The 26,642-nt window shown below is 42.8% G+C and overlaps 2 protein-coding genes across 6 annotated transcripts in view; one reads left to right on the forward strand and one right to left on the reverse strand.

Moving 5' to 3' along the window:
- Positions 1-26,642, forward strand: part of Dock1 (dedicator of cytokinesis 1) — a 506,850-nt gene that overhangs the window by 218,246 nt on the left and 261,962 nt on the right. The gene's annotated exons all lie outside the window — the stretch shown is intronic.
- The window catches only part of Insyn2a (inhibitory synaptic factor 2A), a 55,326-nt gene continuing 33,181 nt past the window's right edge, over positions 4,498-26,642 (reverse strand). For 2 of the 4 annotated variants that reach the window (XM_031388639.1, XM_031388637.1), the window contains 2 exons: positions 21,395-21,466; positions 4,498-7,209 (listed from right to left, as the gene is read on the reverse strand). In XM_031388639.1, the coding sequence (XP_031244499.1) occupies positions 7,026-7,209; positions 21,395-21,466 (256 nt within the window). In that variant the 3' untranslated portion in view covers positions 4,498-7,025. The remainder of the gene's footprint in view (positions 7,210-21,394; positions 21,467-26,642) is intronic. The other 2 variants (XR_004123405.1, XR_004123404.1) reach the window with 2 other exon arrangements.

The raw sequence follows: 26,642 nt of genomic DNA on the forward strand, positions 1-26,642 counted from the left end.
CTTGTGTACTCTGTACACACTTGCATGGGAACTAGGAAAGTGCCTCCTGGTAGAATGGATGGAGTGTGGCTTGTAGCCAAAGCAAGTATCATGCTGTTCTGCTGTAACCCTTCTTAGAATAAGTTAGATTGAAGGCTGGTGCTGATGCTGACAGGGCAGTGCTCTGGGGCTTTCAGATCCTGCTGAAGCTTCAGCATCTGGATCGGGTCCGACTGGCAGGTAGGTGTAAATCCAAGGTGTCTGATAAAGTAGTCTTGCCTCTAACTAAGGTGGAGGGTTAGCGTCCCATTTGCGAAGGGGCCTATTTTCTGTTTCTGGTTAGGGAGACAGTACTTTTGTGTCTGGTTAAGGAAAAAACAGTTCTGTTTCTATTTAGTGAACATGGTCCTACCTTACCTATATAAGCTACATATTAACAATATATAGCTTTTCTTCCTCTGGCTAGTTGGATACTGAGCTCCATTCTTGTAGCGGATGACTCTATCTTAGAGCTGTAATCCCTTGGCTCATGATTTCTGACTAGCAGCTAAACCTGGGCAAGGAGGGTTAGAGAAGAAGCTTATACAAGTTCACACATATCATTTTGGATGTGAGTGATTGTGTAGAGTGCACAAAGCTTGAGAAAGGGAAGAGTGTGGTGAGTGTGTCTCTCAGAGTATGGGGTTCCGGACTCTTTGGAAGGTTTTCCATGAATCCTAATGACAACCACAGCAGTTGTTATTGGTTGCTTGAGCTGGGCACTTACTAATGTCTTGGAAGATTCTTGTTCATGGCTCTTTCCATCCCACCTCCATTGCCTAAACAACTACAGAACACTAGAACCCAGTATGTTTGTGGTTCCATGTTCTAGTGCCAGCTTGTCTTGAGCTTTGCTGTGAGACCAAGGCGGAGTGCTGATTGCTATGGCCCAGGTCAGCCATTATCAATGTATGGAAGTGCCTGTCTGGTTTCTGCCCTGCACATAGGCAGCAGCCTTCCAAAATAAGTCCTCTTTTATCCCTACCTTGCTTCCTTTACATAAGACAGATGCTACAGTCTTCTTCAGGCAAAATCCAGAGGTTGAGTTGTCGCTGAGTTTTGTGATAGGTTAGTGTCCAAGCTTGGAGAAGCCCTTGTGTTCTAAGGACCACTTAGCAGTCCCCTTGAAATGAATTCTTTAATGTTCTTAAGGTGGGTATGAACTAAGGGCTTCCACTAGGCCTTCCCATCTGTGCCACATCCACATCAAGTAGGTATCAGAGGTGCAAGACACTGTCTGGGAGTGAGTAAGCTTGGGAAACTGTCACATCCAGGCCCATTTCCCATAATCCTGACTTTAGCAGAAGTCTCCAGAAGTCAAAAGGGGATTGAGATCTTAAGCCAACTTCTCCCAGTTGTGAACATCTGAGATATTTACAAAAAAGAATCAAAGACTTTCTTCTGAATTTGCTCTGTAAAACCAAGCTGTCATGGAAGAAATCACAAACAGAAATGTGAATGAGCTGTAATTATTTAATAAGCGATGATAGTGTTGAGATGTATCAGAAAGGATATTGGTCCTTTAGGATATGAATTGTTGACAAATGTGTCTGTCAGTCATCTACCACCCCCAAGTCCCCTCTATGCTGTTTGCAGAGCAGTGGGACTACAGCAGTTCTCCTAAGTGTGTGTCACCTTGGCATGACAGTCTGTACCAGCTAGGGATGTGTGCATTAACGTGGGACCACAGCAGTTCTCCTGAATGTGTGTCACCTTGGCATGACAGTCTGTCCCAGCTAGGGATGTGTGCATTAACTTAATGCTACTCTGTTGCTCTGTGCATGTAGATTAGCGGGGGATCTTCACAAAAGCTTCCCTGACAAGGGGTGACAAAAGCCTCCTCAGTGGCTCCTCTAGGGTGGAAACGGAGCAGAAAATGGTTTACAGATCTGTCGTGCGTGTGCTGTACCATTCCTTTGTGCCCCAGAGGTTTTTATCTTCTTGGGCTACTCATTTTGGATAATTGTAGTGGAAATCGTGTAACTATGAGTCAGCTGGAAAGGTATCACTGATTGCTCAAAATGAATTTTTTAAAATAGAAGTTATTAAAAAAAACATTCTGAGTAGATGCGTTTTTATTAGAAAACTTATTCCGTGACGTCGTCAAAGTTAGTCCTGGGAGTGGGTTTGCTTTTTCCACTGGGTGCGGATTTATTAGGTATTCAGTCTCTGTCTGGTTTATACTGAGTTAGGAGAGGGCATCCTTATGCCAAAGTCTTCAAGCTGCCACAGACAGTGCACAGCCACTTTTATCCACATCCACAGTGTTTTTATATAAGTGCTGCTTTACACTCTGCCTTGTGGCATTTGTTTAAGTAGATTGCATTTGAAGTGACCACGAAAATGCATTTCATACACAAGAAAATATTTCTTGACACTAAATGTCATCATTAAGATCAATCTGTAACTTAACTAATAAAATATAAATAAAGTGTCTCCACTTGGCAGGTGTAGAATGGAGACCATATAAATGCTGAAAACAGGCTCTGCTATAACCTTACCACTGAATTAAAATGGCGTCTTAATCTCTGCTCCACTTAGGAGTTCTTTAAGACAATCCCTTAAGTATCAAGAAAGAAGGTATGAAGAATGGACCTGCCCTTACACATCTATGGCCGCATCCACATGAAACAGGTGGCAGGGATACATGTCACCATGAGAGACTTGAGTCTCTCATATTGAGAGTGACTTGAGTGGCATATTCAGTTTTGCACTGGGTCTGACTTTACATTCATTGTATTTGTCTCTTCCTCTTGGAAGCCTGTCTAGACTCCCAGAATTATAGCATTCCTACCCAGGACTTGTGATATTATACAGAGACAGTGATTTTTCTACAGATATGGCCAGATCATCCGTTTGGTGTGACCTGGAACTAAACACATGCATTTTCATGATAAGCCAGAGAACAAATGATTAACAAGCAGGGATGTTCCTTCTCCTGCTGCCTTACATTGCTGCTTCTTTCAAATGATTGGACTTCCATTCTGATAATGAGTCCTTTAAAAATGTAATTGGGTGAGGACAATGTCTAAAGAGTTTTCTGTGGCCTGGGTACTCAGGAGAAGACTGAAAATTACCAACTCACTTAGGCAGAGATGTGAGCTTCCTCTAAGGAAAGAGTCCCCTGGGAAGTTCCCAGGGATGGGGAAAGTCTGTCTGGATTGTCTCTGACTCTGACCTTGGGAGCCTCTGCCTTTCTTGGCTCATCCATGAACAGAGTTCCGTACTTGTTGTAGGGCGTGGGTAAGCACAGGGTGTTTGACAGAGGAGCAGCTGTCTTTGCCATGGATTCACTAGCATCCGAGGTTATTTTTAAGAGCCCGTGTTGCTTCTACAGGGGAGGAAGGTACTACTTATAAATGTTACCTCAGGGAGGAGTGCCACTTCAATAAGTCTCAACATAATTTTGTCACCAACATATTACATCCTTCTCCATGAGCTTTGGTGTTGAAATTAGTGTTTTCCTGACATTAAAGTAGCTTTGTGCTTTTAAAATTCCTTACATTAAAAAAATATCAAATCTTCATTTCTAGAAACAGTGCATTATAGATGTTTCAAATGGAAGGAACTTGACTTTTGAATGCAAGCGTCACTCCAGCTGGTCAGCTATATTGGTAGCCTTCAGAAATCCATCCCACTTTGTTCATAGTGTGAGCAATGACTTTACAAATTTACTTATCTTTGGTGCTGGGAGGGTGAACCTTCTTGCTTTCTTACATTGCTGGGTCCTGGGGTTTTGTTTTTTACCCAACCAAGTTTGCTCACTTCCAGTGGGTTTACAGCAGAGAAAATAAAAATCATGTTATTGTCTGGGTAAAATTCTTGCATGTTCATACCAGACTGTGCAAGTACCTTATATTAAAATTACCAAGGTGTTTAAAAGCTAGTAACTGGCTTTCCCATGACCTGTGTGACCTGTGACCAACACATGTTGCCTATTATGGCTTGATTAGTTTACATTAATTCACAAAACTGAATGACATTTTTGGTATTTGTCTTCCAATAAGTGAATTGGCTTCATACTTATCTAAGGCCAAAGGTATGAAAGGTCTTTTTTATGTTTTAAAGATAAAGAGATGTGAGTGAGGGAAGCTGTTGCTGTGGTCTTGAGCTAACATCACACCCATGATGCTGCCTCCACTAGTGGTAACTGTGTCAGATAAAAACAGCCTGTAAAATCAGCCCACCAGCGTGTGGGGAGTTACACACTGGCAAGGGGCTAACAGATGATGTGGTGAAAATCATGGCCCTTGGTTGTTTCTCCTTCTCGCTCACTTCTATGCCAGGCAACAAGCCAACCTTTCATCTGCGTCAGGGGTCAGCATATAGGGATCACCGAGCACACATGAGAGTCTCACCTTTGAACCCCACCAGAGTGCCTTCTAGGCCAAGTATCTATCCATTATTATTTTCTTACATTCATCCCTTCTCCCCCCAAGTGCAGAGGCAGAGAAAGAAATTTGGTAGTCATAGAAAACATTACCTTTGATTTTTTTATTTAAAAATTAATAAAGATTTAATGACAAGTATAATAATTTACTCTCTATACGTAATGCCATGTGTACATCTACATAGGAGGGGACACTGAACTTTTTACTTAGTTTTGTATGAAACTTTTGAGTTCGATCTTTCCAGGAGAAGGGTCATCCTCTGTCATTGGCAAATTGCGATTCAGCTATGAAATGAGCTCGCCAATATATTTTGTTTCCAGTGTGGGGAGATGCTTGTTCTTTTGTGGAGGAATTGGTTTATCTTCAGAGTTTCACTTCTGGCTCTCACATGTTCAATCTTTTGATTTGGGGGGCCTAGACTGGTTGGAAACATCGACGTCACAGGTAGTCACATATGCTTGTATCTAGACAGATGTGCAGCACTGGACAGAAAGCTGCTGAACCCTTCCTTTCACTCGTTGAGAACGTGGGATTCTTCAAACACAGGGAGAGAAAACTGTGAACATTTTTATAACATCAGTTAAAAACAGTATAAAAACATGAAACACATGTTTAAAGTTTCATATGCATGAAACAATTGCACTTCCTTCAAGGTACAGGATCAGTTTGGTCAGGGCTCTTCTCCAACAGGCCTGCTTACTGCTCTTCTACAGATCTGTATTCTTGTAGAGTACTTACATATAGACATGTGTTTTCGTGCATGTGTGTGGTGTGTGTGTGCACAAGTGTGTTTTGCATGTGTGTATGTGTGTCTTGTGCGTGCATGCATGCACGCACATGCCCTTGCATTTTAAATTAAGCATACGTCTGGTGTGATCTGAGTAGTCCCCAAAGAGTCTTCATACGAAATATTCTTTTAGCTTCTTTTCTTTTAAAGCTCATTGTGTAACTCAAATGTTCAGAACTAAATGAAACTCTTCAGTCCAGAGGAAAAACATGTGGTGAGCCTTAGCTCCTCCCCAGCAAAAGAAGGTCATGACCCTCTCCCGAAACTGAGCCACTGCAGGTTTGTGGTCTCATCTGCCTGGCTGCCATCAGCATCAGTTCTAGCTGAAAGTGCTGGACCCACACTGAAGACTAAGTTTCTCTGGTATGCTCACAACCTATTCAAAACGTTAAGTAATACAAAAAAGGACAAAAAAAAAAAAAAAAAGGCAATAAAGACCTGCTTCCTCGCTGAGCAGCAGAGCACAGAGAGACATCAATGCACAGGAGGATTTTGTTTTCTATAAAAAAGATACTTGTAAAGGTGCGAAGAAATGAGCAGAAAAACAAGTGGGGTAGAGGTTTATGTTGTCATGTATAATCAAGAAATTACTCTTGATTATACAGCAGATTTTTAAAAATGCCTAAAACCATTTGATTCACAGCTTTCCCCTGAGTATGCCATTTAATACAATTTACTGATAGGTTAAATGGAGGCAATGGTAAGTTTGGCCATTGGTAGCAGCTAAGGGAAACACGCTGTTTCTCTCTGCGATGGTCACATCTCACACCGTAGTGACAAAGCATAAATAACTGTATAAAACACCTGTCTGCCTTCACTTGGGGATAAGGAGCCTCTCTGGGGATTGAGCTACAAAAAGAAAAGAAAAGAAAGAAAGAAAGAAAAAAAAACCAACGCTTTCTGCCGCAGCCCAGGCACCCGTGATTTATAGGTAACTATATTACCCATTGTGTATCTCTGTCTGTTTTCCAATTCTTGCCAGATTCATCATTTGGCCTTTGAGTACCCAAAGAATAAAAACAAGATCTAAGAAAGCTTAGTGTCCAGGAGCTCTGACCCTGTCAGCTTGCAATGATTGAAGGCATATCATGACTCGGGGTGGGGGTGGGGGTGGTTCCTGGCTGCTGGCCATTTGGAAAATGAACAGTAAACATGTCGTCCATCTGGAGATGAAGAGGGTTCTAAATCTGTGGTGTCAATTTGACACTGACATGTGGTCACTTGGCTTAGCGCTACAGCACACAAAGGCAGATATACATAGAGTCACATTTTTCGAGATTATTCATGGTCTCCGACCACTTGAAAAAAATTGTGCTTTCTCCGGAATTGAATGTGCTGAAAACTGCACTCGCCCCTGCTTATTTTATAATGAAAGGTAAAAATGAAGTCCTTTGCCAACACAAGGCTTGCTTTCTCTTCTCATTTAAAAATAATAATAATAATAATTAATAAAGAGCCAAAAATAATGAGAAGTTCCACTGTCTGCAAAGACAGCCTGCCGTATGGAACATTGGCATCTCGATACTCATTCTTAGGTAAGGGGGCACTGTCGGGGGGTTAGAGTTTTTCCTTATCTTTGACTACGTAAGTTTTATTTCAGACCTTATACCCCATACCAGTGAACTGCAAAGGACAGCTGGCAAGGGGTGACAGTCACTCCCTTGCTGCTGATTATCTGTTGGTGCGAAGGCCTTTTTGGTACGCAGGGCGAGAAGCAGGGAGCACGCGTTGGCACCGCAGTTCCCTTGATCCTATCCGATTTGGAAAAGGACTCACTTAAATCCCAGTGGGTTTAAAAGACGGTCTGGGTCTTCCCAAGCCCACGAGTCTTAAAGAAACCAGAGTTTCCACCTTCCATGCTTTTTGGACTCAGTTTTGGATTTTTGCTTGGGCGTAGAGGAGTGAGTCTCCGGAGTGTAAGGCGAAGGGATGACCTGAGTTTCCTCGACAGGCTGCAGTTTTCTCAGCACAGGCTGCAGTTTGTCTTCTTGTTGCTTAAAATCCAGCTCCACACTAGAGAGATAGAACACAGGGTTAGTGTGTGACCCTAAGAGATCCCGTGACCTCCTATCAGGGCTCTCTTCATTCAGAGTAGACTTATAGGATAATTGCATTATTTAATAGTAAACAGGTAGCCATAATACTGTGAACTATTCTAGATGGACTCATCTTCTTGGGAAAAATAAGTTACTTTCTCAGGCAAGCCTCAGCGAAGAAAGGGTGGTGTATGTCTATAATTCCAGTGCTGGGTACTGGGCAGAGTCAGGCAGTTCACTGGAGCTCATTAGCCAGCCAGCCAGGCAGTCAATGAGTTCCAGGTTTAGAGAGAAACCCTGCCTCAAAAAATAAGATGCCGATTAAACAGGTGCTCCTCTCAAAGCTGATTCTCCCACTCCTGGCAGCTGACATTTGCCAATAGCTCATCAGTTAGGGGAAAGGCTTTGTACCCAAGTCTCGTATTCATGTTAGGATTTTATGTGGCTTAAGTTTACACAAGGATTGTACATGTTGTCTCAATGGCTGTGAGTTCATATGTGCAGCTGCCCTGTTGAGCACAGAGGATGTTTCTTTGTATTCACTGCCTCTGGCTCTTATAGTCTTTATGATGCCTCATCCTCAGTGACTCCTGCGCCTTGGGAGGTAGTCCACACATCCAAGAATAAAATGGACAGCACCAATTGGTCTTGATATGTTAGAAAATAAAAATGGTAAGATGGGAAAGTAGAAGTGGGAGGAGTTAGAGTAGGAGGTAAATATGATAAAATACATTGTTCAGAATTCTCAAGTTATTAATCAAAGTGAAACTTAAAATTGAGAGCTATAGAGGCAGATGTGTGACTCAACTTCTGGCCTCCAAATGTGTACACGTGTGCACGTGACCACCAGACCATGTACATGCACCTTACACAAAGAAGCTAAATCAAAGTCCATTGTATATCTGTTGCCACAGAAAATTTGAAAGTCAGAACATGCTAATTGTCCACGTGGGCATCATGCAAATTAGCTGGCCACCAAACATGGGAAAAGGCAGAAGTCATCATGTGCATATGCATGACACACACGAGTGCAGTGCATCAAGCTGTGTGTTCCCATGCAACCGCTTCCAGTCAGAGAAGCCTGTTGGCTGACACCACCATGAATGCATGACTTTGGCTTGCCTTCTTGCAAAGTTGTACTTGTCTGAAATATTCTTATGGACTACAGTGAGGAAAGGACACTGGGGACGACTCCTGTGTTTATCAGTTCAGCACTACCGACAGGTTTTTGTTATCAAACACAGCTTCCCAGGAAACAGCATAGATAGTGTTTGGTCAAAACAATACAAGATCGTAATTACACCCTGGGAGCAGGAGTGTGCAAGGATGTTTGTGTTAGAAAGATAAGATTGGAGATGTGTTTCAAAATATACACCGATACTTGGGAAGATGCAGGGAGGAATGCTGTCAGTGTACTGGAGCTGTTATTTATGTCTTTGGGAAGGAGTGATGGTCTGCTAGAATCACTCCTAATGGATCCCCTGGCCCACTATTTTTCTGTGATGGTGTGGCACTGGAGACCTTCTCTTCCCATCACCTGCTCTTTAGATCATGCGGCTTGGACTAGGTCTCTGGAGTCTTCCACTCTGTCCTCGTGCTTTGTCCAGATGCCAGACTAAATGTCAGTAGACTTCAGTGAATGTTCATAACATTCTGTAGCTGGGGGGACCATCCGTGAACCATCTATAAGCACGAAATCCTATCCATTTAGAGAACCATTAATCCCAGCCAAATTCTGACATTTCAGAAACACGAAACAGCAAAGCCGTATTATCTGGAGTCTTAAAAATAAGTTCAAGCCTATTGAATGGGCCAGTTTATGATTTCTAAATTTCATACACCATTTTTCTTATTGTCAAAATTAGTAATATCACTGAGTTTTTTTTTCTTTTTTAATTTTAAGAAAAGTTAATGGCTGTTCTCTTTTTTTTCCATAAGAAGCCTCATTTTCATTTGGTTTTAAGAACAGTGTGTATATCTGTGTCTGTGTGCATGTGAATGCACACATGTACACATACATGTGTGTCTATGGCACAACAGGTGTGAAAGTAGAAGACAACTTTCAGGAATCCGCTGAAATCCTCTCTAAGACAATTTCTAGTTCCAGAAAGTAGAGTTGAAGCTCATGAGCTCCAGTGTCAACTATCTAGAATGTGTGGCAGTAGAGGCAAGGCCCCTCCTATGGACAGCTGTGCAAAGTGTAAGCCTTAGGAGATTCTGAACCTGTGACATCCCAGCCTGTCTGGGCTGTGGTACCTAAGAAAGCAGGAGGTCCTGTCTTGGTGCAGGAATCTGGGGAGCAGGGCTAAGTTAGTTCCTGCATCATCAGTGAGCTTCTGTTCACTCCAGTTCAATGACTGATAATTGCTGTTTTACTCAATTCTAGATAGAACATATTCTCAGACATACAAGTCTGTGAAAGACCATTTCACTATTAGTGAATAGTTCCAGTATTACTTTGTTCTCACTGTTATGTGTTGGCTGCAGATTTTACAATTGAGTCTGGTGCTGATTAAAAAAAAAAAAAAAAGAAGAAGAAGCATTAGAGAATTCTCAGTCTGGACACTTAAGCAACAAGAGCCTTTCAGGAGTCTGCGAGATGTGGCATGTAGCTAAAGCTAATACCGAAACATGTCCTCCGTGTCACGGCCATTTCTGCTATCCCAGGTAGCTTTTCAGTTGTTACAACTGAGCATGTGGCTAGCACTTGCTAGACTACCATCTAATCCTGGGCACCTGTAATTATTGAATTCCCATTAAGCAACTACATTGGGAATCCTGTCATTAACCAATTTATCACACCGCGGAACCATGTAATCAGAGAGTAATCTAATCTGAGTTCTTGTTAACGAAATGACTCGACTTTATCTGTTGAGCACAGTTCTGTTTGTGCGCATCCAGGATGCTGCAGTCCTCAGCAGGCTTGGTAGAAGATGGCCACCAAGTCTGGGAGTTCCTGCTGGGACAGGAGTGCCTGCAGTGGGGTTCAGTGACACAGTGACTCTGAAGCCTGCCTTTCCCCACGGCCTACTCTGTGTCATCCAGGTTGTATGTAGTCTATCTGTCTGGGGGTGATATGCATGTATCAGCCAGCCACACTTTTGATAGGTGAACTCTGGCTGTTAAGTTGCAAAGATGTGGTGTTTTATTTTGTTTTGTTTTGTTTTGTTTCCCATTGTTGTCTGCTAGTAGTATTTTCTTGTCCAAATGCACTCTGGCTTATTTGGGGTCGGAAGTATATGGCTGAGTGCATAGGGCAGCACTACAAGGTTAGGAAGAATCTGGTTATCTCTGGCTGACTTAGAGCACAAAGGTTTCTCTGATCTTGATGGCCAAAGGGCCTCTGCTAGGAACTAAGGTTCGGGATACTGCAGAGCTGTACAGCTGTTCTGTTTCCAGTCCTCCAGCTCTGAGGACAGCCAGTTGGCCACGCAGAGTTTAGAGAGGCCTGCCTGGCAGAGGGCCAGTAGCTCAGGCTTTGGTCTTTATCTTAACTTTGGGATGATGAACCCTCATCTGCTTCTGTGTGTAAAATGATGGCTGTCATCATCTCTTTTCCTTGCCTGCTTCCTGTGGCCATTCCTTTATCCACCTAGGGTACTTCTCTGGCTCATAACATGCAATGCCACATTCCAGCTCCCGACCACCACCCCAGTTAGGTTACACACAGTCTCTACAACTTGACTACAAATCCTCATCTTCTATCTTTGAGTTACTTCTTTGATCTGTATTAAGATTGGAGAATTCTGCATTTGTTTTGAATGCTGGGAACTGGGCAGTGTTTTCTGGATAAGTGATCAGATAATAGAATGTACCTTGTACTGAATGGAAGAGAAAGATCCAGGGACTCTGTGTTAATAGCTATTGTGCAGGCCATATTATTGAATTCCTCTAAAGCTTTCCTTTCCTTGTCTGCATCCTTGATTCTCTTTCTAGAAATCTAAAACAATGTTTCCCGTTAGGGATGCTCAGTGGGCAGAAGCCCTGTTTCCAAGTGTTGCAAAGCCTTGGCCACACTCTTCTGTGGCTCTTAGTGGTTCACACTCTTCTGTGGCTCTTAGTGGTTCATGATTAAAGGATGTGAAGTGGTTTCATTTCTTTAGTTAATTATTTTGTCTTAAAGATAAGTTTTAGTTTTGAGAGTTTATAAAAATCATTGTTCTACCTATTTCTTGTACACGTAAGCATGTTTATAGAGAGGCCTGAGATTAACCTACCATTTCTCATGTGCCATCTGCCTTTGTTGTTGTTGTTTGCTGCATTTGTTTTGTTTTATTTTTTAAACAATCTCTTGCTGGTCTGGAACTTGCCAAGTAAGGCTAGGCTGGCTGGCCTTCTAGCTCTAAGAATTTACCTGTCTCCTCAGTACTGGGATTTTAAGTGTTTACAGGATGCCTGTCTTTTTTACATGTGTTCTGAGGTTAGGCTCAGTTTTGTTCCCAGGCTTGCAATGTAAACACTTTATCAACTGAGCTATCTCTCCAGCAGAGTCTGTATATTTCTAAAGAAGTAAAATTTGCCCTCGTCTAAATCTCAGGCTGTTCTCTCAGCCCATATCCAAGCTTTGTTTTCCTTCCTAGGAAAGATACTAAGTTTCTTATTAATGCTTCTCCTGGCCACTCCATGGGAGGCAGCAGTACAGTATTCTGGTGCCTCTCTTCTCTCATTTGAGCCTCCTGCAAAACATAGGTTCTGCCAACTGATGTCTATACCTCAGCTTCAATGAATGCCTCAGGTAATGTCTTTGCTTCTCATTCTAAAGCAGGAAAGAGCTAAAAGCAGGTGAGTGTGGTCCCCAATCTCTTGCTTGTTTTCTGAAGTGGAAGACCCCAAATCTTTCATTTCTCCTGCCTGTCAATGCCCTGTGGCCCAGTGAGATTCAGATCCCTAGCCTCTGTTTTTAATTCTCTTTGAGTTAGATCACAGACTCTCTGGTGCTAACTGTGACTCTGCACATCTTGTTCTGCCACTGTGGATAAATCATCTCACCTTGGGGACCCGAACTCCCCTGGCTGTGAAGTGATGATTGAGAGCCTTCCACTCAGAGGGCAATTCCCAAGAGCCAGTGCACTGAGAGCATGAGGAGCTCTTATCCTGGGTCTTTGGATATGATAAGTAATGTTTCTGAGTACAGCACCTAGTGGGGTGTGGGCAACTACTGTATGGACATGTACCGTATGAGAAAACACCAGCGTTGTCCAGAGGAAGCTGCTGGTAGGAACGGTTCCAGGCTGTGCGCTCTTGTGTGCTAGAGGAATCTAGGCAAACTACTTTTCTTTCTCTCTACTCTGCTTATTTACGTCTTCAGTCACTTCTCCAGGAAGTAGAAGATATAAAATCCAGAGTAGCCATCATTTTCCTCTGAACATTTCCCCATAGAGCATCTAAGGGGCACTCTACATTTTGTCTATATTCCTAGACACACACACAGATTCTTTTTTCCTCTCCACTAGCTAATCCAGTGGCTCTTACACTAGTCTTCCCCCCAACCCCCGCCCCAGTATCCACATATTCTACCACCCCATTGCAGAACCATGGCATCTCCCCTTTGGCCTTGAAATAGCTGGGTCTTGCTCTTGCCACCTCCAAGTTTCCATGGCCAACTTGGCAAATGCCTTGTCCACATCCTGCTCCTGTGTCTAAATTGAGGTTGCTTGTCTCCCTTTCCTTCCATGGGTTTTCTAGGGGAGTTAAGCCTGCCTACTCACAGGTCATACACAACACTCTGGCATGCTATGATCTGGCAATCCATTGAGGCACACACACACCACACTGACTCCATCTTTCACTGTGGTTCACCCAGTGCTGGCATCTCAGAGTACAACTGAGTCACAATAAACTGAACTGAACCAAATCTCTGCTCTTCCAAACTCACAGAACTGCTCTACCCAACTTGTGTTGTTCTACATTTAATGCATGTTCAATTGGTAGAATTCTGTTTATTGTGTATTATATAATATGGATATAATATATGGCTATATTTTTATCTCTTATCGCTATAAAACATTTATTGACCTATATGAGGATATGGATATCCAATCCAATCAAGTGTTGAAGATTTATAATTACTAGCTTTTTAATTTTTAGATATAGACTTCAAAACACCAGACATAGTTGCCTATCCAGTAATATTCAATTACTGAGACTATAAAGATATTTGCTAGGACAAAGGCATTATGAGTATAGTTTTTAAAATTCCCCATTGATTGTGGCTACAAATTAAAATATATACTATCTAAAGCTGGTTGAACAGTGGCCTTTCAGAATGTACCCTCTAGCTTTTCCCTGACCTTTGGTATATGCCCCAGCCTGTCCACCTTACCTGCCACACCAGGACTCATGGGAGTGCCCAAGTGAAAGGGCAGGGCAGGCCGGGTGCACAGCCCTCAGGGAGCCTGGCTCTGGCCAGAAGGCAGCAGAAGTAAACTCAAGACATTTTGATAAGCTCTGCCTGTTATCACTTCCCCCAGCCAGGCAGGAATGTGGCCAGCTGACTATGAGATTGTCATAGGAGTACTTAGCGTGTCTCATGTCATCCTACGAGAACTTGCCAAGATCATGCATTGTAATTAGAAAGGGTCACTCATGTATTAAATGTTGCCAGTCACACATTGCCATTCTAGCCTCAGTGACAAGCATGGCTTTCTCTCTTTGGGGTGTAATTGCAGTGAATTCCAGAGAATGCAGGGCTTTCATCCTATCTGAAATCTACTGTAGTGTACCCCATCCCCCAGGTCATAGTGCTTGCTTATAATCATAATCCTCTCCTCACCTGCCCTTATCATTTTGGATGCTACTTTGTTCCTCTGTTCAGACAGGGAGACTACTTCCTGGATACTTCTGGGAGTGAGTTAAGCAGCCTGTTTCTGAGTCCTCCGCAGGGTCTGTTCCTTTGGCCCTGGCCAAAGGGAGAGGATGTTGAGAGGGCCTGGGGACCACTGTACTCAAAAATCACTGAAATCTTCCCAGAGAATGTTTTGTGACTCAACTCAGGATTTAGGGGCAAATCTGAATCCTGTATTTAAGCCCTAGAAAATCCCCATATTCACCTAAAACCCCAGGGCATCATCAGTTTCCTTATGAAACTGACAGACTTCTTTCCTTGGTGCTAACTTGGACTTCAGAAAAAGTTTCTCTAAATTTCACCCCATGATTTAACCAAAGGCCAGGTCCGTGGCTGCTCTGGGGTCTTCTGCCCTGAATAAAATTTAAGTCATTGCTTTGTCAACAAGATGTGGGGATGTGAGCAGCTTTCACTCTGAGTGCCATTGTTAGCTTCATAGTGTCTGCAGAAGGGAAGCAAGGTGTTTCTGAAGGTTTGAAAAATCCTTACGTTCTGGGGGGAAAGAGATAGTGTATTTTTAGATTCTAAAAGAATACTGAGAGAAATTGGATTATTAGCTTTGGGAATTTTCAAGAAGAATTTTTGAGGCCTGTCAAAGCTATTCTTTTCCCCTGACTTAATTTATTTTATTAAAAATATAGTTCCTTTATGCTGGAATAACATTGTGTGAGGTATTGTCTAAGGGTTCCATTCCATCACCGTCACCGTCCTCGTACCCCCCATCCCCACTTAAACAGTGTGAATTAGAACACAGCTATGTATGTTAGATGGAAGGTGCATTTCCCCCATCTCGACTCAGACTGCTAAAGAACTCAATATGCACAAGAGGAGTAATTGAAGCGGTGCTGGAAAGGGTATTTCCACTAAGAGATAATTGTTGGATGACACGGGCTGCAGCGACACTGCTGCTCCAAGTGGCTCTGGAGATAGCCTCAGACTGGCATTGGCTCTGCATACAAATGCAATTACCTCTCTCTACAGTAAGACTTCATTAGCTATGCTGTGCCCTGCTCCCTCACCCTGACCAACTCCTTTCTGCACAACACTGGGCACCAGTGAAGAATCCTCCTTCTGAGTGTATCTCCATGCCTTTCCAACCATATATTTTGTGTGCTCAATGGTATGTGGTAAATTAATTGGCAGTGATATATGAAAGGGCAGTCATGGTCTCTTTGTATTTCTTACCCCGTCCAATCATTTGAGTGTGTTTCCTTCATCTTTCCTAAAACCTGACCCTCATTTTGGGTGAGAACATGTGTCCTTAAGGTGTTTCCTGCTTGAGAAGCATGTACTGGAAAGTCCTCAGTTGCTCCCATGGAGCCATCTTTATTAGAGATGCTCTGGTACCTGCCAGTTCCTAACTCTCCAGCAGAGGGAGCTCTAGAAAACATAGCTAAGCCACCAACATAGCCCTACTCCCCATTGCCTGGCATCCCTTCATGGTATCCTGTCTCTCCCATGCCTGCTCTGTGTCAGATGATGCGATTGTGATACCTTACAGGACAACTTACAAGTTCTCCCCCATCCCCGTGTTACAATAAGGCTGGATACGCTGGGGCTTTTCCTTTCTCCTGGTATCCTGCCCACTTACTGCCATAGTGAGTGATTACTGGTGTCACCTGAGGCCACTTTTATTGTGGCCTTGATTCTACAAAAATGAAGCAGGAGTAGGCAGTTCTTCCTGAAGTCTGTCCTAACCCTGCTCAAGAATAACTTCCTGTCTGGAGACAATACTCCTTAATTAATCTGTGTCAACATTATTACTATCTCTAACATCTCAGTGGTATCCCCCAAAGCCGTTGAATCAAGCCTGACTCACTGTTCTTTTCATTAAAAGATACACATTAGAATTCACCCCCTTTCCTTGCTCTGTTATTGCGCTATTATTTTATGAATTAACCAGTTCAGTAAAAGAGGGAAGAGGTGGATTTGCTAATGGTCTCTTTCACTGTTCCCTTTGAAACCAAATCTGAGCACAAGGTGAATCACTGGAGGTGACATCAGATTAGTCTGACAGCAGCATTGCTGGGACAGGCTATCGCAGACAAAGACTTTGCCATTTATCCGTAAAACATTTCTAAACTAATTAAAGCATATTTTGACAGGAAGTAGGGATGATACGGCAGAAAAGTTTTACTTAAAGGAAAGTCCAACTCGAATCTCTTTTAATCTTTCTTCATGCAGAACCTCCCCTTCATTTGAATATTTCAATTGGTCCAGATTACAATCAAAGGGGTGTCATTTTAGGGGAAAATGTGATCATGTCAAGTGTCTTGAAATTTCCATTTGTGAGGAGATAGAACTTTCTGGTACTTGGCATTGCAGTGAGCTAGTGAGCAGTGGGAGCAACCTTCAGTTGTGGGCTGCATTGCACATGCACTTGCTAGTGTAAGGACAGGATTTTAGAAGGGGAGGAGTGCTTTATATGTCCACATATTCCCTCCACCCCCATGCACAGGGCCTGTCTTGAGTTCCCAGGCGCTTTCTTTCTTGTTTTGTATTTGTAAATAGCCAGCTTCTTGGATTTCAGAGTTGGTAAGGATCCTTTGTCAGGACTTAAAAGGTGAATGAATACCAGCCCACAAGAAAAGCAAACACAAGCCCTGAATCCTAGGCACCCAGATCTGAGAGGCTGGCTTTGACATAGCAATGCTTCCAATTTTTGCCTGGCACTACTTTCCTCTGAAGCCTTTATTTCCTGAAAGTGCTTCAAGACCTTTTGTCCTTTTGGTATTTTTCTCAAGTCCTGTATATTTCCATGGCAAAATCCTATTTCATATTGAAGTATGTACCTTCTACCCATGACAAAGGCACACGTGTATCACAAGGCCAGGTCCATCCAAAAGCGCTTAGTTTGTTCTTGAACACAGTATCCTTCCTGCCTCCCTAAGCCAAATGCTCCTAGAAGCACAGGGGTTTTTCTGCATTGTGGACAAGACAGCTGGGTTTCCAGTGTTTAAATGAGAGACAGATGGGGTCAAGTTCACTGTCCTAGAGGGCTCTCTATCTGCCAACAAGCAGGTATGACAAATTGCAATTTGGGGACATTGGCAGCTTTCATGCCCCCCTGTGTACTTCAGCTCTAAGATAACCACAGACATGTGGCATTTTAAAAATCTCCCAATTTGGAACCTGCTTTAATCTTTCCCAATCTCAGACATGCTCCTAGCAGGAGGAGGGTGAAATCATGACCTGAAGGGACATAGGTCTTCAAGTTAAGAATACGGTCCCTTCTCCATGGTGCAAAAATCAGAGACTGCAAAGACGCTGACCTTGAGTTAAGCTTTCCCCTTTGCTCAGATTGTTGTCATAGAGACAGTCATTTCTATCTCCCATGTGGATCAGGTTTTGGTATTCAGATGGGACCCTGAGCTGCTGTACCTCATTAACCATCATTGCCCTTCCTGGGGGGATGTTGCCAATACCTACCCAAGGCCACTGCTATGAGTGGATGAACAGGCTTCCCTCTCTTTCTTTTTGACTCAGACCTTTCGTTCTGCAGCTATCTGTTTGCCAAAAAAATGTGGTTATTTGTTCTTGGACTTGTTTATGCCCTTTATATTTATCATTGATATGGCATGATTTGAATACTGTAAAACCCCAGTAAGTTATTCTTATCTTTGGAAAGAGGGGCGAAGTCACATAAAATGCACAAAAAGAATAGGGGAAGCTCTTGGATACAACCAGGATGCTCTGAAGTCTGTTTCAGTCGAATGGCATGGCTCCATTTTCAATACATAAAAGCTGCCATGATTCCTGGAAGATAACTTAAAACTCTTTTTGGAGATATCTACATTTAGAGGAAATGCTCAGGCCTTGCAAAAGACTGACCATACCTTAAATCATATAGGTGTGAGATTTCAATGTTTATAATTTAAGTTGAAATGACATACTTATGCCAGGAAGATAAGAGTTGCTGTGGTTTCCCCTAAGGCAGAGGGTTTTCAGTTAATAAAAATGGTTATATTTTTCTTGTCTTTAGCATCTGTTCCTGTGAAACTCTTGTGGCATTTCAGACATTGTGAGAGTAACTGGAGCTGGGTATAGCGGCACTCACCCTTAATCTCAGCACTTAGGAAGCAGAAGCAAGTGGATTCCTGTTAGTTCAAGGTCAACCTAGTACATAGTGAGTTCCAGGACAGCCAGGGCTATATAGTGAGACCCAAACCAAACCAAACCAAAGGATGGCAGGAACGTCAGGGTGAGATTTGGATGAGCTTTGTGTGTTCTACTTGATAGGAACTGTCTTGCTTTGTTGATCACTCGATGAAGACTTTCAAGACCCAATGAAAGAAGGACTTAAGGAACTGTGGAAGCTCCAGCTGGCCTGGAGTTAACGTGCAGAATGTTTTACAACCTGCTCTTGCCAAAGTAGCTTCTGTGTGTAACATGTCTTTGGAGTTGAGATGTGGTTTTGTCTCATTTTGCTCTAAATGAAATAATTTTCAACTACTTTTCTGGAAGAGAGAGGGGAAACTCCACCTTTCCTCCCACCCCAGTCCTCTGCTAATGCTTTGGCATTGGCTCAGGGTCTGATGGAGTCTGTGAGGCACTATAAAGCCTCTTCTCTATCCGGTTTGTGAAAATGCATCCCACCAAATTCTGTTGTTAATGCAAAAGTCTCTGGGAGTTGACTCTCACCTACTGGTTTATGCAGTAGGATGAAGGGGAATTATGCCTCTGACTGATTCTGGCATCTTCTAATGTCTGGACACTTACTGGTATTTTGTATGAGAAACTTTTGGTTATTGCATTTGGATTTCTGTAGAATGCTGGTTGAGCCAATTCAATACTCTAGGCTAATTTCCCCCAAATATAAATTCATATCCTTCTCCCACTCATTAAAATCACCTTTCATATCACTTTTTATACAAGTTACCCCTGGATTTAGAGCTAAATTTATTTAAATTACTTTCAGTTACCTTGGACAGTGTCCTAATAAATTCTTTTTTCATGCTCAACCCATGAGCTTTCTCTAGAAATCTTTTCCATTTCAGACTTCTCACATTAGGGGACTGGATGAACTCTGGCCCTGGAAGTGTGTTAATCCCCAGGGAGGAATCGCCTACTACACTTGCAGGCTCCAACTGTATTCATGTTATTAGCTAAGAATGGGATGTCCTGGCTAAAGCCCCTCACTGTTGATTCAAAGCCTTTATCCACAGTGTGCTCAATGGAAAGATGTTCCCTTCAGTTGAAACGAGGAGCTCTAGATAGAAGTCTTTGTGCAGTGCTTGATGTTTTATCTTCACATAGACAGCAACCAGGAACAATCAAGAGCTTCATACCTGGTTGGGGTTGCTGGGGGCTTCCTGGCCCCTTCCCTGTTGCCCATGCCTTAGCTTTTCACTTATGTCTCTTACAAAACCATGGCATAGGATGTTTTCAACATGGTGGTCTTCTCAACCCCACCTCTACTGACCCTTTGGACTGGTGACTTTATTCTCATGGGCTTTTCTATGCATTGCAGGACATCAGCAGCATCCCTGGTATCTTCCTATTCATTAGATGCCGTCATGCATACCTAGCTGTGACCAATGTATCGCTCCAGACTCTACTCATCATCCTCTGGCAGTCAGAATCATTGGGGTCATTCAGAGTCTGTGTCTAGCTGTGGTTTTTTTCTGATAGCTCCCTGACAAAATTTCCATGTGACCCAGCCCCACCTTTAAAGAACCGAGGCCCTATCTGGGATACTCAGCTTGAGTTACAGTCATATTTTTGTTGCTTGTCAGCATGGAGCTGATGGGTATGAGCTCAAGTGGCCTGAAGCCTTCCCTCACTGTCCAGGTTTGAGAGATCTTCATGCAGTGCTAGTAATGTTTTGTTCACTTTCTTTCATTTTTTTTTTTTAAACAGGAAAGCAAGGAGGATCCTCTCTAGATTTTTAGGCATATTTAACTACTAAGTCACTACTAACTGTTTTTTGATAATTTTACATTTTACTGAAAAATTTTTTTTTCCAAAAGAAGATACACAGATAAACATTAGGTGTAAGAAAAAATGCTAACCATCAGAGGAGATACAAATCAAAACCACAATGAGACATTGCCTCAATTCATGAAGACAACACTATTGTTAAATGTTGACCAGGATATAGGAAAAGGATGTGTGCAACCATAACCACTATGGCAGTGCTGTTGGTGGGAATGTGGATCACGCCAATGGAGATGCTGTTGGTGGGAATGTGGGTGATCACACCTATGCAGATGCTGTTGGTGAGAATGTGGGTGATCACGCCTATGGAGATGCTGTTGGTGGGAATGTGGGTGATCACACCTATGGAGATGCTGTTGGTGGGAATGTGGGTGATCATACCTATACAGATGCTGTTGGTGGGAATGTGGGTGATCACACCTATACAGATGCTGTTGGTGGAAATGTGGGTGAACATAACCACTTTTCTAGTAGAGAACCCTACTAGGTGCCCCCAGGAAACCATAATTGCCAACATAAGGGCTACACCATTAGAAATGACATCAGTGTATCTCAGAGATATCTACATTCACCACTGCAGCGCAGTTCACACTAGCCAAGACATGAGATTCCTCTTGGCCCTTGACTTCAGTCTTTATATTTAAAATGAACTAAATTATAACACCTATCACTGTGGCCACAGTTTGTAAAAATTTGATGCCCCCCCCCCATTAAAAAAAAAAAAAAACAAAAGAAGCAATTTCTCAAAGTTTTGACCATGCTTTAAAATCTTAAAATTACTGTCAAGAACCTAAATATAACTTTTGCCTAGTGAAGGTTTCTGATATATTCTAGTGGATGTCAATTATTACAATGTTTAGATCATAACCAAAACTACATGGCAAACAGTTGTGGAGTGTCCTGAGAGGCAATCATGTCACAGGACCATGGACCTTGTAAGTTCCCTGAAAATACCTGTACATGCTGTGTACATAGCTGGACCTATCCCATTCAGGGTGGACTCAGGCCTTTGATCTATGCCATCCAGAGGGCTCATGTTTTACTGTTTTGCCAGAGCGCAGTTCTGTGCTTAAGACTATGGATTCCAAGGGAGCAAGCCATCAAAATGATACTTGTTCCTGAGACCACAAAGCTGCATTTACAAGATAAACGTCATTTATGCTCTCCTTCATCCCGGGATTTTATACTTGGGGTTGTGGGTTGGGGGCTGGGTGGAAGGATGGCTGTTTAGACAGCCTAGAATTATGGTCAAGGAAGGATTTTTTTTTTTTTTTCTGTCTGATGGAATCTTTCCCAGCATGGCCCCCAATGATTCTTGCAATTGTGGGTAAACAGCATTTGTCACTCAGAATAACAAAGTGGGAAGAGAATGTTAACATACCTATAGATAATACATGCACTGTTCCTGCACGTGTCACAATTAGCTGTGTCTTGCCCCGTCCGATATGAAAGCCTACAAGATAAGAACAGGAGAGCGTTACAATCAGTGGCTGAGGGTTGGGGGGGTTGGTTGCTGGCCTCATAGAGCCCAAAGCTTCAATTCAGATGCCTTCCCAATATGAGATGCTTGTGATCATAGGAACTGACGCCTATGTGTTTACCACTCTGCTTCTGTCTCTGCCTTTATGGTACCAGCCAGTACACGTCTACAGCCAAGATGTCACTGAAATTAAATTTAGAATGTGAACATACGCTTCTGGATGAAGTGTGTAATCTGATTGCGTTATAAGTATGGGGAGTCGAACGTTTCAAAGTAACTTTATGTTTATTGTATTTATAAAAATCTTCCAGGAGAAAACCATGGATTTAAAGGCTGACAACTGCCTGGTTTTATGACTTCCTTCCTGTCCTGCTAGAGCAGGGGTTGACATGCATGGCCTCTGGGTCAAATCCTAACCCCATCCTACCTTTGTCTAGCATGCCCAGGATGGTTTTTACATTGTTAAATGCTCGAAGAAGTATCCAAAGAATATAATCTGTAATATGATTAAATTATGTATGTCTCCAAAGGTTTCATTCTGACCATAACTATTATGATCTAATACCTAAATTAATATGCATATAATTTCCTTGGGTTTGCCTTTTGGTCTCTAAATCCTAGACTATTTCCTCCATGGGTCTGTAGAGAAAACAGCTGCTGTTGTCTGTGACTGTATCTCTCCCATTGTCAAGATTTCTGATGTACTCTCTGGCTGTGTTATCTGCAAGTAATGACTCTCTAAGGACAGAACATGGCAGACCTCACTCTGGAGACCAAGCAGGTTTTTGAAGGGTAGGGTTATCTGTTTTTGTGTGTGTGTGGGAGAGAGGGGGTGGCATTCTGACTCTCTCATAATAAAATAGCTAACTGTATTTTTTGTAGTATTGTAATGGAACTTGCTTTGCTTTAATGGGGAGGCTTTTCATTGTCTTACCCAGGTCAGGGTTGCTTAGAATATATACCTTGAACCATTCAACTTTCCAAACTGTTTGATGTGGTGCTTTATGCTCCCTCCTAACTACCTTAGTTGGACTTTCCCATCATTCTAAGACACATGCATACTTTATTCTAAATATAATTTGCATCAGGGGTCAAACATGAACAACTGAATCTATTTGGTTGATAGTAAGAGAAGCCTTGCCATCTGTATTGGTCTCTGACCACCTCTGGGACAGATTTGCATGGATAGCATCTCCCAGCAAAGTAACCATGTGTACAGTGGCTGTGTCAACACCAACGGCCTCTGTTTGTGTCACCTTTTTCTGCTGTGTACACTATGTGTGTATGCATTGTGAGTTTCAAATTGAAAATAACATTTGTCTCTTCATTTATATTTTGTGTTCTGTAAACATCTGACAGAAGCATTGGCCGCTCAGTGCTGACATTGTCTCTGTGGACTCACTCCGTAAATACAGGCATGACTTTGAGTTCAGTTCAGTTTATTTGAGTTCGGTGTAGTTTATTTGTTAATCAAGTGACCATATTCTGCTCCAAAGTGTTGCCAAACATTTCCTGTGATGAGTTGCATTGAAAGAGAATTAGAATCACAATATCACTGTGTTCAGATTATCTCTCTGCTATACTAGGCACCTTTAGACACCCATATCTGCCCTTTCCGCCTGGGCCTTATACTCCCTTGGCTTTTCCTCATGCATGACTGTTTCTTGTTCTTAGCTCTTTTTCCCAAGTGGCAAATCCTAAGGATATACCTGTCTCCTTATTCCATCCTAGCCAGAGACCCTTCCATTCTCTTGGATATGCACAGAGCCCCTCTTCAGCCTCTTGGGTGTGTGCAAAGCCACTCTCTTTTCAGTTTCCTCACTTGAGCTTGGCCCTCAGCTAGTTATTGACCATAGCCCCCATATAGGGAGAAGCTGTACTTGAGCCTGCATCTGTGCTGTGACATCTTAACAACATCTGTCCATTCTGATGTCCTGTCAATCTGCTAGGCTGGGTTTCCCAGAAGTGCCGCTATCCTACAGGGTATGATAATAGATGGATAGTGTACCAACCAGTAAGCCTTTTGTGCTAGTCACATCCAAACTCTAGGTTCTTAAAGAAGGCTTCTGTGGTACCCAACCACTGTCTGGGGACCCTCATTGGTACACTTCAAGCTCCTAAAACCTCTCTGCCATAGACCTCACTACAACCTCTACCACACCTGATCAGCATCACTTCTCATCTCTGCTCAGTCACCTCCAAGCCTCAAGAGTCTCACCTGTATTAGTGCCTGGAGTCTTCCAATTAATTATTCTCTTCTCATTTTATGGAACAGAATCCAGCCACACTCCAGGACCAGGATCTCATTATTCTTAGACCCCAGGCTTCTGATGCTCTGTGCTGCCTTGCCTCAATCCAGGGACCTGTGTTTTTTACTACATGTAATTGGCAGCTTGGGATAGTCAGTGAATCAAGGAATGACAGGACAAAGGCTTCAGGCACCAGAGAGTCACCAGAGGACCCTCTCTGCCAGTTTGGTGGGAGGCTTTAGCAAGAAACTGTCCTTTCCTAACACTCTCCTGAGCTGACTATGCTAACCACTTATAAAAAGCACACACTTCCATCCCAATCAGTTAGCAAGTACCTACTGAGTCAGGCATGGCTGTAGCTATCCAGAAGCTGTTTGTAATGATGTTAAGTGCTTGTGAAGTGCTCAGTCAAGGTAGAGTTCACCAGAAAGGGTTGGATGGTCTCCCAATGGTGGCCAGTCACATTTCTATTTTTCTCAGTAGTATTTTCCATCAGCTTTCCTTATCTAAGACTTACATTCAGGACTTTATTACCTACTAGGACCTCTCTTGGAGAGACCCTTCTGAATGTTTCCAACAGTTTCTTTAATATCCTTTCTGTGGTTGTCACTTAAAGGAATCAAACAAGTCAGAGAGGGATTAGCTTGTGGTAAAGTGTAAAATGCTGACCTTTGCTGTGTGGCAGACTCACCCCAGGGTTCCTGCCAGCAGCTCTTGTCAATCATTGTCCCTACTGAAATTTTATCCATCAAAGGAGTTTTCTCCAGTAATGTTCCCAGTACAGTACAAAGAATCTGTTGTGCTCAGTGCTAATTGATCTTGGGTGTCCCAAGCTCTAGGATTTGACATCACTGATCATATTAAGGCCACATTAAGAACTGGGAATATCTGAATTGGGTCTGTTCTGCAAATACAAACATAACAGATTCACTCATTTGAGGACAGGGAAAACCAAGTACCAATCAGAAATGTCCTTGATTTTCCCCTCTCCCCTTGGAACCCTTTCCATAAGATCAGGAGGTGAGAGGACTGTCTCTCTGTGTCACTATTGTAACTGACAAGAGCAGTGCCAAACCTCAGACTGTGACAACAAGAGCTTCTTCAGGGGCAATAAGTCACAGATCTCTGGTAAGTGCTTAACGTACTGGCCTACAAACAGACCAGGGAGTCTGAGAAGGTACTGCCATTGTAAAGTTTTCTTTCTTACTGCATTCTGGAATCCATGCTTTATACTGGGTTGTAAGTTCATTCTTGATTCAATACCTGGTCCCATTGGATTGTTTGGATACTATGACTCTCTGGCTTATATAGTTAGAAGTGAGTGCCACTAGGAAATGGAAAAATAAATTCTGAATAGTTCTAGTCCCACAAGTTGAACCCTCCAGACTCCAGTGGCAAACATATTTGTCCTATGTAAAGATAGGGTAACTGTCCCACTGTAGTGACCTTTAAGTTTATAGTCTTTAACTATAAACACATTAGACTTGAGAAAACAGGCTCTAGCACCAAGGACAGCACCCAGTCCAGAGGGCAGTCCTTCAGGGAACAGTCTAAAGCCCATCTGTCCACCTATTTGCCCATCCCCACTCATGAGTGTGTGTATGTTATCAGGGCAGAAGTAAGCATGCTTGTGTAAAGTGCATGCATCTGGAATAGCTCTGAGTTTCAAGCCTAGGGCAACTTTCTCTGTTTGTTTAGAACAGGATCTCTTGTTTGCCTGGAACAAGTAGACTAGGCCATTTGTGAACTCCCAGGGATCTGTCTGTCCTAACTTTCCATCTCATGATCACTGGAATTATAAGAGCATGCAGCTAAACCCTGCTTTTCACATGGCTTCTGGTGACTGAACTCTCATGCTTGCAAGGCAAGTGCTTTGATGACTGATCTATATTCCCCGCCCTGTGTACTTTTTCCCCTTGGCTCAAGCATACCAGTCTAACTCAGATCAGTCCAAATCAGCCACCCAGAACTTCCTTATCCTTGATGATGCCCTCTAGATACATCTTTGTGTGAGAATGGACTTTATGGAAAGGTCCAGGTAACTAGACAGGATTGAATTCAGTAGAATCTAGACAAAGACTTGGTATTCTAGGTAAACAGAATTTAGACAAGCTCAGTCCCTAGGGGACCAGTTGTGTAGTCATTTCTACTCTGATATGAATCCTTATTTCTCATCAAGGTTTTATATCATTTATAAAAGCACAGTGAGTGTGGTTTGCAGAGTACAGCCTGCATCTCAGGGTGTCCCTGTTCAGAGAGTCAGCTGGACGCCTCACTGTAGTGGCCAGCCAGCACTCATTGAGTTCTGTTCAGTACTCTAGTCTAGCTGTGGAATGCATTGATAGTAATTTGCTCCAGTCCTTCAGTTGTTGTTAGCAAAAGTCCCTAAATATATAAATTTAAATGTGTGTTTTTCTACAAGTGTATCTATTCCCTTTCATATGTACAAGTATATATTTGAGGAAATGCATTGGTAACAATTCCTGTGTGGGATTCTCCAGTGTTTCCTTTTACCAGAGCTACATTATGAAAGGAACAAAGAAGGGAGACACAGCGCTGAGCTGCTGCAGTGGATTTTACAGCACCCCATAGTGATGCTGAAGGATGGCTGCCAACCTCAGCTGAGATACACCAAGGTGCTCTCCTGGGCTCCAGAGATGCCATAGGCCAGGGGATGGGAGAGAGAAACTACATGCATCTCCCAAAGTTAGCAGGGAAAGCTAGGTCAAGAGAGGGTGGCAGGGAGCTCCCTTTTAATCCCTATCCAAGCTGTTTGCTCTCTCTGACAGCCTGAAGGATCTGAAACAGACAGCATGCACAGTCCTTGAGTAAAAACAAGATAAAGCAAAGGCCAAGCACTATTTGTTTGGGTAGAAGATCAGAAGGAATAAAAACTGAAG

Source organism: Mastomys coucha, unplaced genomic scaffold, assembly GCF_008632895.1.
Source record: "Mastomys coucha isolate ucsf_1 unplaced genomic scaffold, UCSF_Mcou_1 pScaffold21, whole genome shotgun sequence".
NCBI lineage: Eukaryota > Metazoa > Chordata > Mammalia > Rodentia > Muridae > Mastomys > Mastomys coucha.